Here is a 16117-nt window from a genome sequence, read left to right as displayed (position 1 = left end):
TCATGCTACAGGTCCACTGGATTCACTGTCAGTGCCCTTGATGATTTTGAACATGCATCAAGTACCTAAAGAGGTTGAGCTCCATTAGCCTGTTGGTGAAGGACCTTTCCTGAAACCCTGGGATACAAGCAAGATGTGGAACCGAACCCCTAAAAAGCTGTGTACAAAAGCAGCTCAGTTTGGTTCTTGCAGGAAGTTGGTGTGTTTGAGGCCCTGTATCGAGATGCAGGGAGCGTGTTTATATCTTGTGAAGGTATCTGCGTCTTTCTATTTCTGAAGCTTGGACGGGAAATCCACCAGTGGGGTCTCATGGTCCTTCGTGCAGATCTTTGCACCGAAGTTCACACAGAGGCAGATGGTTAACCTCTGAACGCTTGCTTCTGAGAAACAGCATTCGAGGGCAGCTAAAAAAAACAGACCGACTTACACGTCTAGAATGTTGTGCAGCCATGTCATTTACAGTTAAGGTTACAAATTCTGATAGTGGAAATGCAGCAGTAGAAAATTGCCTCTGATGGTAGCACTGCAGTCTGGAGGTCAGAGGTCATCTGAGGGAGTTGGGGGGGCTGTGTCCTGGACAGTGGTGGACCCCACCCCGGTGTGGCTGTGCCTGGGCCGCTGGTGGACCACCTGCGCACGCACACTCTCCCTCTGGCTTCTGTCTGCCAGCATCCTCTCTGAGCCCAGGAGCTGGTAACCCTCCCAGAGGAACTCGGTGCACTGCTGGCCGAGCATCTCCAGCTCCCAGAGAGACCCTGCTGGCGGTCCGTCAGTCAGTCGGTCAGTCCTGCGTCCTCTGCTGTGGTGGGGGGAGAAAACAGCCTTGATACTGCAGAGTTGCAAAGGGCTGCCAACAGCAAAGGAAACAGGCTAAAATCTCTCTCTGCTCTCTGCTTGGAGGTAAAAGCCTCCTAAGGGCAGGGGATCACAGTCCTGTGCGGGAGGCGGGAGCCCTGATGTGAGAAGTGTGGGCTGCAGCTGTGTCCAGCCTTGCAGAGCAATGAGCAGGTGAAGCTCAGGGAGGGCCTGGCTGTGGGCAGCACTGCAGGGGTTAACCTGCTCTTATCTGCGCAGCACAGTGAGAACAGACAGTTCTTTGCAGCCTCAGGTGGCTTCCAGTAGTGAGGCTCAGGTTTGAACTTGGCACAAGAACAAACCTCCAAATAAACTGAAGAAAGCCAACAAGCAGAAGCAAATTGGATTTGAATTTCAGAGCACTTTGATCCATTACTGGCTTTCTTTTGTGAAGTTGATATGAAGCTGAACACATAGCTTTTGTGCTTCATGAATCCAAGACGTGTGGGCAGAGGCCAGAGGGTCCGGCGGCAGTGGGCGTTGTCGGGTCTTTGCCCGTCGTCCCTGGCTGGGAAGTCTCCAGTCTTGGTCCTTCCTGACCGTGGCTCTCTGTCTCCTGCAGATCTCCTGGGAAGTGCCGAAGGACAAGCGGGATACCTGCATCAACAAGGGCAAGACTGAGGTGAGGGGGAGGCTCTTTCTTTTCCCGATGCCAGCAGCTGCGCGCCCTCAGCAGGCTGTGAGCTGTTGAAGCGCCGGACACGTGATAGCTGTGTTATTCCACAGGCACAGCCTTATCAGGCTTATCTGGTAAACAAGACGGGCCTCCTTAGCAGAACTGCTCTGCAGCTTTGCCTCTATTTGGATTGAAAACACTAAATGGAATAGTGTGACTTAAAGCGCAATACAGCGTTTACCCCACCTGTGTCCTTTCCACACCACTCTCAAAATCGGCATAGTGGCCAGGGGTCTCTTCTCACATCCTGTATCCAGAAACAGAAAGCCTGTGTGTGGGCTTTAGTTGTGGAAAGCTGTAGGGCACACTGAATCTATTGGGGATGGTGCAATAAAATCTGTTTGTTTCTTTCTTAAAAAGTTGACCCGGGGAAGTTGTGCCAGCAGAAACACTATCTGTTGCAGTGAAGGATCAGTCTTTTCACAAACGCTGTGGGGGCATGACGCACTTCGCTTCAGCATGCGGTGCGTTTGCACTGTCTGACTTGCGCAAGAGAATTACGAGCAAAACAGGTCTAAACCAGGTAAAGTGTAAAGACTGTGCTGAATGATCAGAGAATCTTATTCAGCTGTCTTCTGAAAGACGCCAGGGAATGGGCTTCAGTAATATGGCTGAGCAGCTTGTTCCAGACTCCCACAACCCTTTGTATAAAGAAACTGGTTTTTAATCCTCTGTTCAGCGATCAAAAGGTTCGGTTGCTCCTCTCTGCTGGTGTAGTTCATTCCCTCCCGCCCCAGATGTATCTGGTTGCTCTTCTCTGTTCTTATCCCAGAGCAGCAACAGCTTTTTTGTAACATGGTGACTGAATTTGTGCGCAGTCTTCTAAAAGAGGCCTTTTTCGAAGGGCAGGAGACAAGCATCTCACAGCACACAGTAGGGGATAACCTGGAGCCCAGGATTTGTAAGGAAAGTTCGAACCTCTTAACACTTCACACAGGAAGTTGGTCCATATTCCCCTGTGACAGGGGACCCACATCCTGAATTAGCAGGCAGGAAATGTCTGATAACACCGCGTGGCCACCCTGTAAACTGACAAGATGGGATTTTAAAACTGCGTTTAAGTTGAAAGATGTTAATGTGTAATCTGGTTGCTCTTCTTGAACCTGGACTGATTCAAGAGCAGGAGTATCTTAAACCCTATCGAGAGGCAGGGGTGTGCATCATGAGCCGTGTCAAACACCTTCTGTGTGGCAAGGACAGATCACTTGCATCTTCCCGTACATTTATCGCTCGAGGTCGATGTGTGCTGTTACACGTGTTGCTAAGCGTATCCTTTCCTAGAGAGGAGAAGGGTGGACATGGGACGCAGAGGAATCCTGTGGGGTCTCCTACATGGGCCTGACCCCTGCTCATTCATGAAGGAGAACCTTACCTGTGACTTTCACCTCTGATTTCCCCCCCAAGATTAAGCCCAGCAGTCCTTATACTCTGCTGATCTAGTGTCAGTGGAGTTTTTTAATATATTTAATATTCCTTTTGTGTTTTACGCTTGAAGTGCCGATGTTTTTTCGAAGAATCTGGGGGAAATCTGCCTTCACCATCAGTCGGCACCGGGGCCTTCTTCAGTGAGACCGTCATCACAAACGTACTAGTGTGTTTTACAGTTTTAACATGACATCCGCCATCCCACCTTTTACACTCGACACACTGGAGTGTGTATATCCTCTTATGTATCCACTGTACATCAACATCAAAACACAGCTCTTTTTCTCAAGTGATTTCCTCATTTCTGTCCGTTTTCAAACGCTTTGTCCAGCTCGGGGTGGTGGGGAGCTGGGGCCTCCGAGTGTGGGGCGCCAGTCTGTCATTTAGTCATTTCAGCGATTTCAGTTTAACTGAGTAGTAAGGAATTTTAAAGAATTTTAGATTTGCACATCTTTTGATTTGAAGGCAGTTTTCTGACCTGTCTCGAAGTGTCATGGTGAACACACCTGCTCACTTATGTCTACTTAAAGTACAAGTTCTAGCCAGCGGCCGAGGTACCAGTCCATCCCAGAGAGCAGCCTGGGTAATCTGTGGTGAGGCTGCCCCCACTCAGCTCAGGGTGGAGAAATGTGCCCACGGTGTAGACCTGGCTCGGTGATCGGCGAGCCGGAGCCAGACTGTGACACAGGCTTGAGTCTCGGTGCTGTGCTGGCCAGACCTCGCTGCCCCATGCTGATTGAAGCGTCTGGGGCTGGTTAAGAGAAGCGCTGGGTGCTGCAACACACAGGACAGCTCTGTCTTGCTTTGGAGACACAGCTGCTCTAAATTCATGGAGGAGCTGTTGCCCCTGCTCACTCAGGGCACCCCATGTGCTGCAGAATCTGCACAGTTCTGCCCGAGACGCACGTTGTCAAGCGGTGACAGTGGATCTGGGTGCAGGGAAATTAAAGGCGGTGCACGGCGAATTCAGCTTGTGAAGAGAAACATGCCATTAAATGCACTGGGCATCCGTGCCTGCTGTGTGTAATTACACAGTCTGACACTCGCAAAGTGTTTCTTCAGGCATCTGCCTCCCTCTCCCTGCGCAGGCTGAAGAGCCGACTGCACAGCGATGTCTGGGCACTAGGCAGTGATGGCACACCATGTTCCCAGCATGCATTGCCCAGGTGTTGGCGGCATGTTGCTGCAGGGTTGCTGTAATGTATGGCCCGGTGTGTGTGTGTAAGCAAGAGTGTGTGGCCATCCCAGAGCGGGCTCTCGTCTCTCATGTGTGCAAGATCCTGTTGCGGCTGTCCCTGCCCCCAGTCACTCTGGTTTGAGTGTAGGGTATGTAGAAATGCATGAAAACCGCTGGTAGTGATGCTGTCTGGCTGCGTGTTCTACTGTTAGCTGAAGATTGAAGGTTGGTTTGTGTGGCTGTGGTCTTCAGCTGTAGTGATCTTTCCCTCCTGCACCTGACTCGGCCGGCTCCTCACGCAGATACAGCCAGTGCCCAGGGCCTGCGGGGGCGAAGGGGCTGTGTGTCCAGGGAGGAGACGGGCGTCTTGCTGCCCAGCTCGTGTCCGAGGTGCAGGGTCCAGTCCACGCCCGGCCCGATTCGCTCAGTCAGACGGATACTTGATTTTAGGGAACAGAGAGCAGACGGCGCGGAGCAGTGGCCGAGGGCGCCCGGCGGGGAAGCGGGAAGCGGGAAGCGAGATCGGCTGTCGGGAGCGTGGCGGTGGTTGAGGACAGGTGACGTGTGAAGGGAAAGTCCAGGAGAAGTGATCCGCCGGCGCCGGTCGAGGTGCGCGGTGTGATGGTGTGGCTCGAAGGTGATGTGGGCCGGTCAGCGAGGCACCACACGGACGTGTGTGTGTGTGTGTGTGTGTGTGTGTGTGTGTGTGCACTTAACCTACCTGCACGCATTCGCCTGGGTCTATTCCTACACCAGCAGGATGATACGGTAACTAATCATGAATCAGTATTAATTCTTCAATATCTATTCAGTTATTCAATCAAATTCTATTATTCAATATTCAGCATTCAATATATGCATCTTCTTAAACCTCCATTTAGACTTGGTAGTTGTTTCCCCCAAATGTTAAGCATTTTATAACACTTTACAAGGGACGTTAAGTTTTTTGTAAAAGATTCTCCAGATAATATTGTTGCGAACTTTGCACGTGGTGCCAAAGTGAACAGCCCTTTTTCCCTTGTTGTCTTCGAGCTCAAGTGGTGCATCTTCCAGCCAAGCTGTTTCCCAGTACACTCCCAGGCAGGGGAGGGGGGCAGCTTGCTGCTCTTCCGAACTGGGGCTCAAGTTCGGCCCTGTGCTCCAGGTGACGCCCCATGGGACTGGGGAGCAGGGCCCCTTGTCCAGCTCGCTTTCAGTCTGACATCCCGCAACTTGAAATTTAAACGCATGCACAAAAATGCAGATGGTCCGTAGATAGTTCCAAAGGCAATTCCAACTGGGACGTCTTCTACAGCCAAGAATCTCTTCCTTGAGTCCTTGACTCATTCCGGCTTTATGGAATAGTGCCTGGAAATAAATGGTAAGCAGCTCAGCCTGAGCTCAATCCCCTTACAAGCCCTTAGCAGTCCTGATCGTCAGGACACTGCTGCTGCCTGCATATGGTTACTGATGCAATAACCCTGCTCCCCCCTCCCTCCCCCTGTCCGCTCCGGCCCATTGTTCTGATCCGGCGTGAACACAGAGTCCTGCCAGGACCCTGCACCCTGCACACCTGCAGCGTGCACAGCTGGCCAGATGTGACCTCGGTGAACTCATAGCAGCCAGTCCCGGGGCAACTCCAGACCCACCAGCTCTCTGTGGTAATATTAGCCTGTTTGAAGCACAACAAAGCATTTATTCATAATAAACTGATATAAAAGTGGTCTAGTTCTCTTGTAAGAGCCTTAAAGTCCAGCTCTTCCCTGATCTCATACACGAGGGAAAGGAACATGCTACACCCAATGACACACAGTTCTCTAAATGTGCTCTAAACCAAACAACAGCCCAAACCCAGCCTCAAGAGAACCTTTTCAGAGTTGTTAGATCATGCTTTGCGTACGCATGTGCGTGCTTGTTTGTTTTGGATGATCTATACCAGTTTAATTGCGTTAAGCTTGAACCGATTGTTTTGCTGTAGTTGTCATGGCCGTTGAAGAAGGAGTGTGCTTCAGAAACCTACAGCACAGTCTGGTGAAACAGAAGATACTTGAACACGATTCATCATCTTCACCCTGCTCAACCTTGTTCAGCAGTCTGCAGAAGGAGTCAAGGAGTCTGCAGTACGTCTCCTGTCTGCTCTGAAGACGACCCTTCCATTCTGATAAAACCAGTACTTTGTTGAAGAAGCAAGCAGGATTTGAGCTGGACTGTGAGATCTGGAAGGAGAAGGGTAACTGAGGATTGTGATACCCGAGAGGTTGTCTTTGCCTCCTGCATTGTACAGGAAGTCCTCACCTGGCTCGCTGTGGAGTTCTGAGGTTGCTGGGTGGTCTGTGTGCCTTAGTTGTCACTGTAACAATTCTACTGCTTTGCTGATGGTCTGGGGGCACCTGGCCTCCCTAAAACCAGCCACCTTCCTGCGGTGCTCTCCTGCTCTCTAGGTGCCAAAGCTGAACACAATGTTATTTGAATGTTTTTACTTGTTTTCAGTTGTTTCGGACCGGACCTCCAGTCAGATCCACAGCTGGATCAGCTGTGAGTGTGGTTTAGCTCAGCCACTGACGAGACAGGCTGTAATAATCTCCTTCTGCTGGGCAAGGCTGGTACTGTATCTGCTGTCATTTGAAGAAGGGTAAGCACCTCTGGCAGGTTTTAGAAACTCTCAGTACCAGTCATGCACACTTTTGATTCGATTCTAAAGCCTTCACACTTAAATTCTTACACAGTTAGAAAATCTCTTACCCAGAGAGAGGAAGACTTTAACACTAATGGCTTCAGAGTCTGGATGAAGCACTTTGTTAGCATGGTGCTGTCGTTCTGATGTGCCCCCACACCGCTGATCTGCGCCTGCTGCCACAAGAGCTGACAGCAGCCTGCAGAGTTGGCATCAGACTCACAGCATGCAGCAGCAGCAAGACTCGTCTGAGGCTGATGAAATGCAGGCTCTCTTCTGACCTGCACTGCTGAAGCCGAGGAAAGAAGGCATTTCTGCAGTTACACTGGAAAAAAAAAGTGCTTCTCACATGGGCCATTGCTCGTTAAACCAGAACAGACCAAATGGCTGTGTGGTGGGTGGAAATCTGGGATCTGATTTCCTGTGCCCTCTTGCCTGAGCGCAGAGAAATGGTTTAGCTTCCTTCTGGGCATCTGAACTCGACGGGCACTGCGAGCCCTTGCCGAATTCGCCCTCTCCCGTCCTCACAGCTATTTCTGAGCTGCAGGGAAACGGCAAGCGGGTTAAAATAACAACGCTTCTCTGTTGTGGTTTATGAAAAAAGGTTAAATATAGATTTGCATTTTGTGAGAGAAGCTTCTGCAGAATTTACAGTTAAAACACAAAAGGGAGAGTCTGAGGTCCTCTTGGAAAGCTTCACCGAGATGAGAGATCGGCACTGTGCCAACAGGACAGGGCACTGCAGTTCAGTGCAGCAGAGATACCACTATTACATCTTCTCTAGGATTAAAGTGGGGGACACTGGCTGTCACGCAGAGCCAGGCCAGCGTATGTCTGGTGAATCACTGCTCAGCCCACCTTCCCTTTGAGGGAGTACTGAGTATTTTCTGCCACATTTATTTAAAAAGGTCTCTTTTGCAAAAGGAGACTGTGTGGCAGAACCACACAAACGCTTTGACCTGGGTGTCTGGGCTGTTCTTGTGGTGTCAAGAAGAACTGTTGAGATATTTGGTAAATTAATTTTGTCACTTTCTGTCTGGATAAAAGGATAAATGTAGCTAACTGAGTGAATTTGGCTCTTTAAATCGTGCCCTTTAATGATCTATCATTTCAAGGTGCTGTGCAATTAAACAAGACCGGAATTGATCACAGCAATTGAAAGCACAAGATCACAGGTGCTGACTCGCTTGGGGAGCTCAGATCCGATCTGTGAGGGAGATCAAGGCTCCAGTTTGGGAGATGATGCTTCTTGTTCCAAAGAGCGCAAACAAGGTGTAGGTGTGTGGCAGGCTGATAGACCCATCGGGCTCGTGAAGCTGGGCTGCACCCTATTCTCACATCCACAGCTGAGCTAGACCCACAAAATATATTCTCACGCGGTTCTGAACATGTCCAGCGACGCCAGGGAGCACCGCATTACCATCAAGTCTGGAAATCGCAAAGCAGGCTCGAGCTCCTGTATCAAACTGGGAGAGATGGGTATACAGTAAATAGGAGCCATGGTCCAAAATGAAAAAAGACCCCTTCCCTACACAAATACAAAGTCAAAAATGACACCAAGGTCCCAGAACATAGTTCTGGACTGATTCCAGCTTCCTCAGAGGTCAGAGGTTGAAACATTTGCTGCATTGATGAGCACGATTAGATGTAAAGTTTAGCATCATCTAAGCATTGTGACAAAGCAGTGCTGAAGTAAGATCAGGTATTACATGGATCTAAAAAATCTGGGTGTCATCAGGATAGAAATGAAAACTGATTTCTAAAAAATTCTAACCTAATAGTAACATCCATCCATTGCCTTAACACTTCATGCAGTACAGGGCTGTGGGGGAGGTCCACAGGACACCGGTCCATCACAGAGCGGACACTAACACTGTGTACTAAAAAGATTTAGATTAGTTAAAGACTCATTCGGGTCCAAGATCAAATTTAGGACTAGAGTTTCTCTTAGGTCCCCCATTTGAAAAGGTTTTGCTTTGGCAGAGCTGAGCAGAGTCCCTGCACAGTCTCACACCTTTATTTGCACAAGCGATGGATCAGTGTTGCCAAAGCAGACAGTCTTATTAGTCCATATTGTTGAACATTTACACCTCACAAAACAGTTTTGTTTATTGTGGAACGGGCTCACTGTTCCTCAGGCTGTGGCAGGAGATCGCACACGAGTTTCCTCTCCTCCCCCAGTAGGACTGGAGATGTTCTGATTCTGGAAGGTATGGAAATTCTGGGATTAGGTTTGTTATTTTAGGGAGGCCTGCTTGTCTAATCCCAGAGTATTCCTCACAGTGCAGCAGAATGTGCAACTCTTTTCTCCCTGCTGGCAGTCGGAGCACAGCCGATCCTCTCTGGACAGCCTGCTCTCTCTGTGTTACCCAGCTTTTTTTATGGCTTTTTCTCTTTACTCTCTGTTACCCTGGTCAGGAACTCAGCTAGTGTGTACCGTCTTTTTAGAGTCCTGCAGCATTCCAGTTTGGGTTGTTTGTGAGGCAGGTGGGCAGTGCTGTTTGGCTTGTTCTGTGATATGGGCTGAGTTCAATTCGTGTTGTTGTAATGGTGCTGTCCTGAGGCTGGTTGGTGTCAGTGCGCTTCAGGACCAGCTGGCTGAGGGGGCTCATCTCTGGGCTCAGCAGGGCCAGGTGGTGGTAGGAGTTTGGACACTGCAGTTTGTGTAACCAATATTTAAGTGCTCTCTTCTGTATATTTATTAGTTTTCTTTAACACTCTGAGGTGGCACACTGTTACTGACAACGGGTAAAGTTCTGCTCAGACAGCTCTGCACACTGCGGTCTTTGTGTCAGGGCGCCCTCTGGTGGAGCACTCATGCAACTACAAAGCAGTACACGGAGGGGAGTGGGGTCACTACAGCGCCTGCAGTCGCACTCAGAGCTCTGCCCATTCCCATGAGCTCTCTGTGCCTGACTGGATCATTTTCGGTCTCGTGCATGCGCGTGAGGCACGAGTCTCCTGTCCGGTACAGCTTGTGCAGGGTGGAGAGTGAGCGGTGATCTTCAGCTCTGACCATGGTGCTCTGCTCTGCTCTCTCCCAGGCCGACTGCCACAACTACGTCCGTCTGCTGCAATTTCTGAGCGCAGAGCAGATCTACGTGTGCGGGACCTACGCCTTCGACCCGCAGTGCACCTTCCTGGTGAGTGGGCCGCCCTCTCGCACGGGACCTCCGGGACGGCTTTCCTCCAGGGCAGAGGGCGGGCCGGGCCCGTGCCGGGCCCGGGCCGGGCCAAGCAGCTCCACGTCTCCCTGTGGACCTGGCAGACGCATGTCGCAAAACGACAGGAGGCCGTTTGGCCCATCAAGCCTGTCTGGCTGCCAGTAGCTGCTCAATCTAAGGTTCTTCAGGGTATCGGTTTCAGCAAGATGGGAGGAAACTTTGTTCCATGCTCCCACAACCCTTTGTGTAAAGTGCCTCCTCTTCTCCCGTTTTCCTTGCTCTTCAATGTCGTGCATTAAAACAACAGTTTCATAAATGAAGGGCACATAGAGGGGGGCGATAATGACAGTGATATTTTCTTGCCTCCTGCTTTCTGCTCTCTGCTCTTCATCACTCGCTTTCTCTCTCTCTCTCAGAACGTGATGAAATTCTCCTTGGAGCTGCAGGAAAATGGCGAAGTGAGGATGGAGAGTGGGAAGGGAAAGTGTCCCTTCGAACCCGCTCAGCACTACACTGCTGTCATGGCAGGTACAGACCCCTCTGGCCCCCCCGCCCATGTCCAGCCAGTCCCAGGAAATGCACGTCGACCACAATGAGTTCTGTAGACTCAACAGCTCTGTGTTGAGAGAGGCCTCCTAGCTCCAGACCCAGGTGCAATTGTGATTCACTTCTGCTCCTGTATTACGAGTTTGGACCATTCTAAAAGAACATAAGAAATGTTGGGGTTAAAATTAAAGTTGCAAGCAAGAGGAGGCCGTTTAACCCATTTAGTAGTTGGTGGCTCATTGATCCCAGGATCTTTCAGATCCATGTCTGGATATCGGCTTCAACAACATGGCTGGGGTGCTTGTTCCAGACTCCTACAGCTCTTTGTGTAAAGAAGTACCTTCTGTTTTCAGTTTTAAATGCACTTTCCTGTAGTTCCAGTTGTGTCTTCTGTGTCCTCACTGTTCATTTGAAGAAATCTGTTGGTTCGGCTTTCGGTGCGCGTTGGATGTTGAATCCCTGTCGTATTCTCTGTCTAAAAAAAGGTTCAGTTCCGTCAGCCTGTCAGTCTAGGAGACTCTTAAGCCCTGGAATGTATCTTGTTGCTCTCCTCTGCACTGATTCCAGTAGAAAGGTTTTGCCTCCTCTCCACACCTCACGTTCCTCCTCTCTCACCCTTGTGCTGGTGTTTCCCTGTAGATGGACTCCTGTATACTGCCACCACCAGCAACTTCCTGAGCACGGCCTTCGATATCTCCAGGGCGACGGGGCCGGAGGTGGAGCGTATCCGCACAGAGACCTCCCCCAGCTGGCTGAGCGGTGAGGCACTGCTGCCTGTTCCTCCCGCAGGGCCGCTCACCGGAGCGCTGAACAAGGGGCACACCCACACCCAGCTCTGGGAGCGGGGGCCAGGACAGATGTGTAGACGTACTGGCCAGACGCAAATGTGTATATTTTTTTATTATTGCATAGGTGGGAAAGATGCATTTGGCACGTTTCATAGGTGTGCAATCCTGTAAGAAATGCCAGTCTGGGAAAACAGTCTTATTCTGCAAAGAAAATAACGTAGAAGAACAGTAAAAGGGGCAACACAGAAGCCTCAGGCTGGGCATGTGACGATACGGACACCGGAGTCTGCCAGCCTCTTGTGTTAATATCGCACGGGGTCTGTCTCTCCACGCTCGGGTGCCTTCATTTATTCTCCTGCAGAGTAAACGGAGTTAAACACACAGGAGCCCGAGCTGCATTCTGCCTTTCCTTCACGATTCCTGCCGGATCAGCGGTGCCGAGCCGAACCGTCCAGTAGGGCCCTCTCACTGGGCCCAGTAGGCTGCTCTGGCACACTGGACTCTCCGTGTTATAGGAGCGAGGCTGTGTAGGTTTGCCTTATTGGACACTAGTGGGCTAAATATGGCCCCTACAGTGTGTCCCTGTGTCACAGCTGCTCCACACAGCTGGGCTCAAGCTCTGAGCAATGAGCACCCCAATAAACCTCCTGTGCTGGAGCTGTGGGGATTCCCCCCGCCTGCGGCCCAGCTGGGTAGAGGGGGAGCTGTGCGTTACAGTCATTGTGTTCCTACCGGCAGACCCGGAGTTTGTGAGCTCGGTCTTCGTCCCAGAGAAGAAGGACAGCCCCACGGGAGACGACGACAAGATCTACTTTTTCTTCACCGAGGTGGCCAACGAGTACAACTTCTACACCCGGGTCAGGGTGCCCAGGGTGGCCCGGGTCTGCAAGGTGAGCACAGCGGCGCTGTCCGGACTTCCATCTGTCCACAGCCTCTGAGCTGTTAGGAACCTTCCCTTCTGATTCCCTGTAAGCGCTTGTGTACGAGGTTGGAACACTCCCCTCTCCGACTCGCACTCGTGCGTGCGCTTGTGTACGAGGTTGGAACACTCCCCTCTCCGACTCGCACTCGTGCGTGCGCTTGTGTACGAGGTTGGAACACTCCCCTCTCCGACTCGCACTCGTGCGTGCGCTTGTGTACGAGGTTGGAACACTCCCCTCTCCGACTCGCACTCGTGCGTGCGCTTGTGTACGAGGTTGGAACACTCCCCTCTCCGACTCGCACTCGTGCGTGCGCTTGTGTACGAGGTTAGAACACTCCCCTCTCCGACTCGCACTCGTGCGTGCGCTTGTGTACGAGGTTGGAACACTCCCCTCTCCGACTCGCACTCGTGCGTGCGCTTGTGTACGAGGTTGGAACACTCCCCTCTCCGACTCGCACTCGTGCGTGCGCTTGTGTACGAGGTTGGAACACTCCCCTCTCCGACTCGCACTCGTGCGTGCGCTTGTGTACGAGGTTGGAACACTCCCCTCTCCGACTCGCACTCGTGCGTGCGCTTGTGTACGAGGTTAGAACACTCCCCTCTCCGACTCGCACTCGTGCGTGCGCTTGTGTACGAGGTTAGAACACTCCCCTCTCCGACTCGCACTCGTGCGTGCGCTTGTGTATGAGGTTAGAACACTCCCCTCTCCGACTCGCACTCGTGCGTGCGCTTGTGTACGAGGTTAGAACACTCCCCTCTCCGACTCGCACTCGTGCGTGCGCTTGTGTACGAGGTTAGAACACTCCCCTCTCCGACTCGCACTCGTGCGGCGGTTTTCCAAACTTTCAATCGCTTCCGCCTTCTGTCCACGCCAGCTTGTCACAACACACAACATGCAAATGGCAAATCGCCCATTTACTTCGCTACACGTATCATGTTAAAGACGGTCATCATAAATGCAGTACGTGCACTCCAGTTGAACTGCGAGTGCTATTTAAGACGTGGCACTAGAAGCAGACTGCAGCTGATTCTTGAGTCCTGTCGTTTTGTACTGTAAACATGGTGTTAAATGCTGCTGCTTTAGCAACACTGTCACCCGTCGGTCAGCCAATAAAACCCCTGGAACGTGACTCTTCCCAGGGGGACATGGGAGGGAGCAAGACGCTGCAGAAGCGCTGGACCACCTTCCTGAAGGCCCTGCTGGTGTGTGAGGACAGCCAGAGTGGACGGCGCTACGACATCCTGAAAGACGTGTACACCCTGGAGCACCGGCCCGGAGACACGGGCAGCACCCACTTCTACGGCCTCTTCACCTCCCAGTGGTGAGACACTCGCGCCGGCAGGGGGACAGAACATACTGGCCCGCAGGTTGACTGACCGACAGACCGGCGAGCTGCTTGCGGACAGGGAGATGGGCCCATCTCATACTGCATCCCTCTTTCTCTGCCGAGTCAGAAACATTCCCCTGGGCGGACACAGCTGATACCCCTTAGGGTCTCCTGCACAGATGTCCTCTGTTCCAGACCGAAGAGATCTAGTTCCTTCATTCTGTCTGTACCTGACAATCAGAACCACACTTGTTGCTCTTCCTTGAGCTCCTCCTGAGGCAGTAGCACTCCTGGTCATCGACCGCCCACCAGCTCATTCTCCATGCCCTCTCTGTCCTCTCGCAGGGACAGTGAAGAGGTGTCCGCGGTGTGTGTGTACGGGCTGCAGGACGTCGGGGCGGTCATGAGCGGCCCCTACAAGAAGAAGAACTGCGATAGCTGGTCTCAACAGGAGCCTCATCCCCAGCCCCGGCCCGGACAGGTAGGATTGTCTTTTCCTCCGGTTCCCCTTGAGTCCACAGCGAGCTGAGAGTGGGGAATGTGTGGGAATGGGAAACTTACTGTTTCGGTATACTTGACAGAAAGTCCTCCCGGGACGAGGGCAGACACTGGCCCTTGAGGATCAGAGTAAGGGGCTCTGGGTGAATGGTGAGGTCAGAGAATCCGTGGCAGACCACGGGACTCCTCGCCCATGAGACCTGAGACCTGGAAGCCAGTCTAGGCTGATGCGCAGTATTAGTGCACGGGGTCCAGGCCACACGGTATCGCTGTCTTGTACTGATTTGTTGGCTGGACAGCAGCTCATCTAATGCGGGCGACAGGTTCATTTCAAGTTCAAGTTCACGTTTGTCATTCCAGCCATATACAAGCATACAGTGGAACGAAATATCGTTCCTCCTCGTCCACAGTGCAAATACGGGCGGGACAGACAGGACACTGACATAGACGTTGTAGACAGGATACACACAGTGCAAAGTGCAGATAGTGCAAATTACAAGGTGAATACATAATACAATCTACTGTACACAGTAAACTGGGGGGATTTAAACCCTGTTTCTGGAAGTGGGGTGGGTGCCAGTAGATTCCAGGGTGCTGAGGAGCCTGAAGAAGCTGTTACAGAGTCTGGTGGAGCTGGCCTGTACACTGTGAGAGGCCCGTACACTACCAGAGGGTAGGAGGGCAAAGAGTTTATGGGAGGGGTGGGAGGGGTCATCTACTATACTGGAGGCCCAAAAGCTGAGTTGTTCCTGACTGGTGCTGTGGTGTCCACAAAGGAGGAATTGGCCGCGAGTTGCTTGACCTGATTTGTACGGAACGAGCCCAGCCCACGCCTGCCCTCTCCCCCCCCTCCCCACAGTGCATCACCGAGGCCCTGAGGGCGGAGGGCTACGAGTCGTCCCTCAAGCTGCCCGACAAGGTGCTGACGTACGTGCGGGACCACCCCCTGATGGAGATCGCGGCGACAGCCCACCCCCTGCTGGTGCGCTGGGGCGTCACCTACACCCGCCTGGCGGTGCGCCTGGCGCCGGGCCCCCCGGGGCCCCCGGCCACCGCGCTGCTGCACCTCGGCACCGGTGAGGACCCAGGGCGGGGCGCGGGGGGGGGTGGGGGGGGCTGGAGCGTGCCGCTGACCTGGGCGTCTGTCGCTGTCCTGCAGATCGCGGGGAGCTGCACCGAGTGTCCGTCCGGGGGCTCAATGACACCCTGCTGCAGGAGACGCCCCTGTTCGACACCGGCGAGCCCGTCACGCGCATCCTGCTGACAGAGGTATGTCTGCCCTGGAGACGGACTCGGGCACAGCTGGAGGTGCCCGTGGGCGCCGTCTCATCATTGATGTGGGGACGCCGTTGAGAGGCAGCCCTTAATGCAGGATTTAACCCTTCATGTAGAATATAGAAGGACATGAAGGGACATAGAACTGTAACGTAAACGCTGTGACAGTAAGCCCGTGTTTAGAAGTAGTAGTTTGTGTAGTATTGTGGTCACTGTTACAAAAAAAAGATAATGCTGCATTAGAATCAGTCCACGGAAGAGCCACCAGACACGTTTCTGGGCTTCAGGTGATGTCCTACACTGACAAAATGAAGGAACTGGATCTCTTCAGTCTTGAATGGAGAAGACTGTGAGGGGACCTGATACGAGTGTTTGTTGAGAGAGTCAGCCCATGTTTCAGAATGGACAGTGGAGACTCGGAATTAGCTGCTAAGTACCAAATGGGCTGGTTGGGCCTCTCCCTGTAACCTTTCCTCTGTTGTTGTGAGCACAGCCAGATGGGGTAATATATGAAAACACATTGCTGTCTTGAAGAAAAAGAATCACATGTATCTTCTAATTACGTGATAATTATCTCCTTATCACGGGATTGTAAATTATCTTGTACCTGTGATATTCAGGTGACAGCACAATAGTCATGCAATACGTACGTTTGCATTAGTTGGCTTTCAGCACAAGCAGTGGAATCGACTGCACAGTAGAGTCTTTCTAGTTTAAAGACAAGTCTGTGTGTCCTCAGGCTTCTAATGATTCTGTTAACACCAGCTAAAAACGCTAGCATTTCGTTCTGACTCGACCCAGGTGGAACTT

At 52.0% G+C, this 16117-nt stretch overlaps 1 protein-coding gene across 2 annotated transcripts in view; it reads left to right on the top strand.

Annotated features, from left to right (window-relative positions):
- sema4f (sema domain, immunoglobulin domain (Ig), transmembrane domain (TM) and short cytoplasmic domain, (semaphorin) 4F) overlaps positions 1-16117 on the top strand; it is a 56087-nt gene that overhangs the window by 35584 nt on the left and 4386 nt on the right. For both annotated transcript variants that reach the window (XR_015940018.1, XM_088638920.1), the window contains exons 3-11: positions 1418-1477; positions 9831-9929; positions 10367-10478; positions 11136-11255; positions 12023-12174; positions 13347-13528; positions 13880-14015; positions 14892-15108; positions 15192-15301. Coding sequence is in view for 1 of the 2 variants with exons in the window: in XM_088638920.1 (XP_088495046.1) it covers positions 1418-1477; positions 9831-9929; positions 10367-10478; positions 11136-11255; positions 12023-12174; positions 13347-13528; positions 13880-14015; positions 14892-15108; positions 15192-15301 (1188 nt within the window). In the remaining variant the exon portion in view is untranslated. The remainder of the gene's footprint in view (positions 1-1417; positions 1478-9830; positions 9930-10366; positions 10479-11135; positions 11256-12022; positions 12175-13346; positions 13529-13879; positions 14016-14891; positions 15109-15191; positions 15302-16117) is intronic.

This window comes from Lepisosteus platostomus, chromosome 1 (assembly GCF_059453375.1).
Source record: "Lepisosteus platostomus isolate fLepPlt1 chromosome 1, fLepPlt1.hap1, whole genome shotgun sequence".
Taxonomy (NCBI): Eukaryota; Metazoa; Chordata; class Actinopteri; order Semionotiformes; family Lepisosteidae; genus Lepisosteus; species Lepisosteus platostomus.
This window is presented reverse-complemented; position numbering and strand designations above follow the sequence as displayed.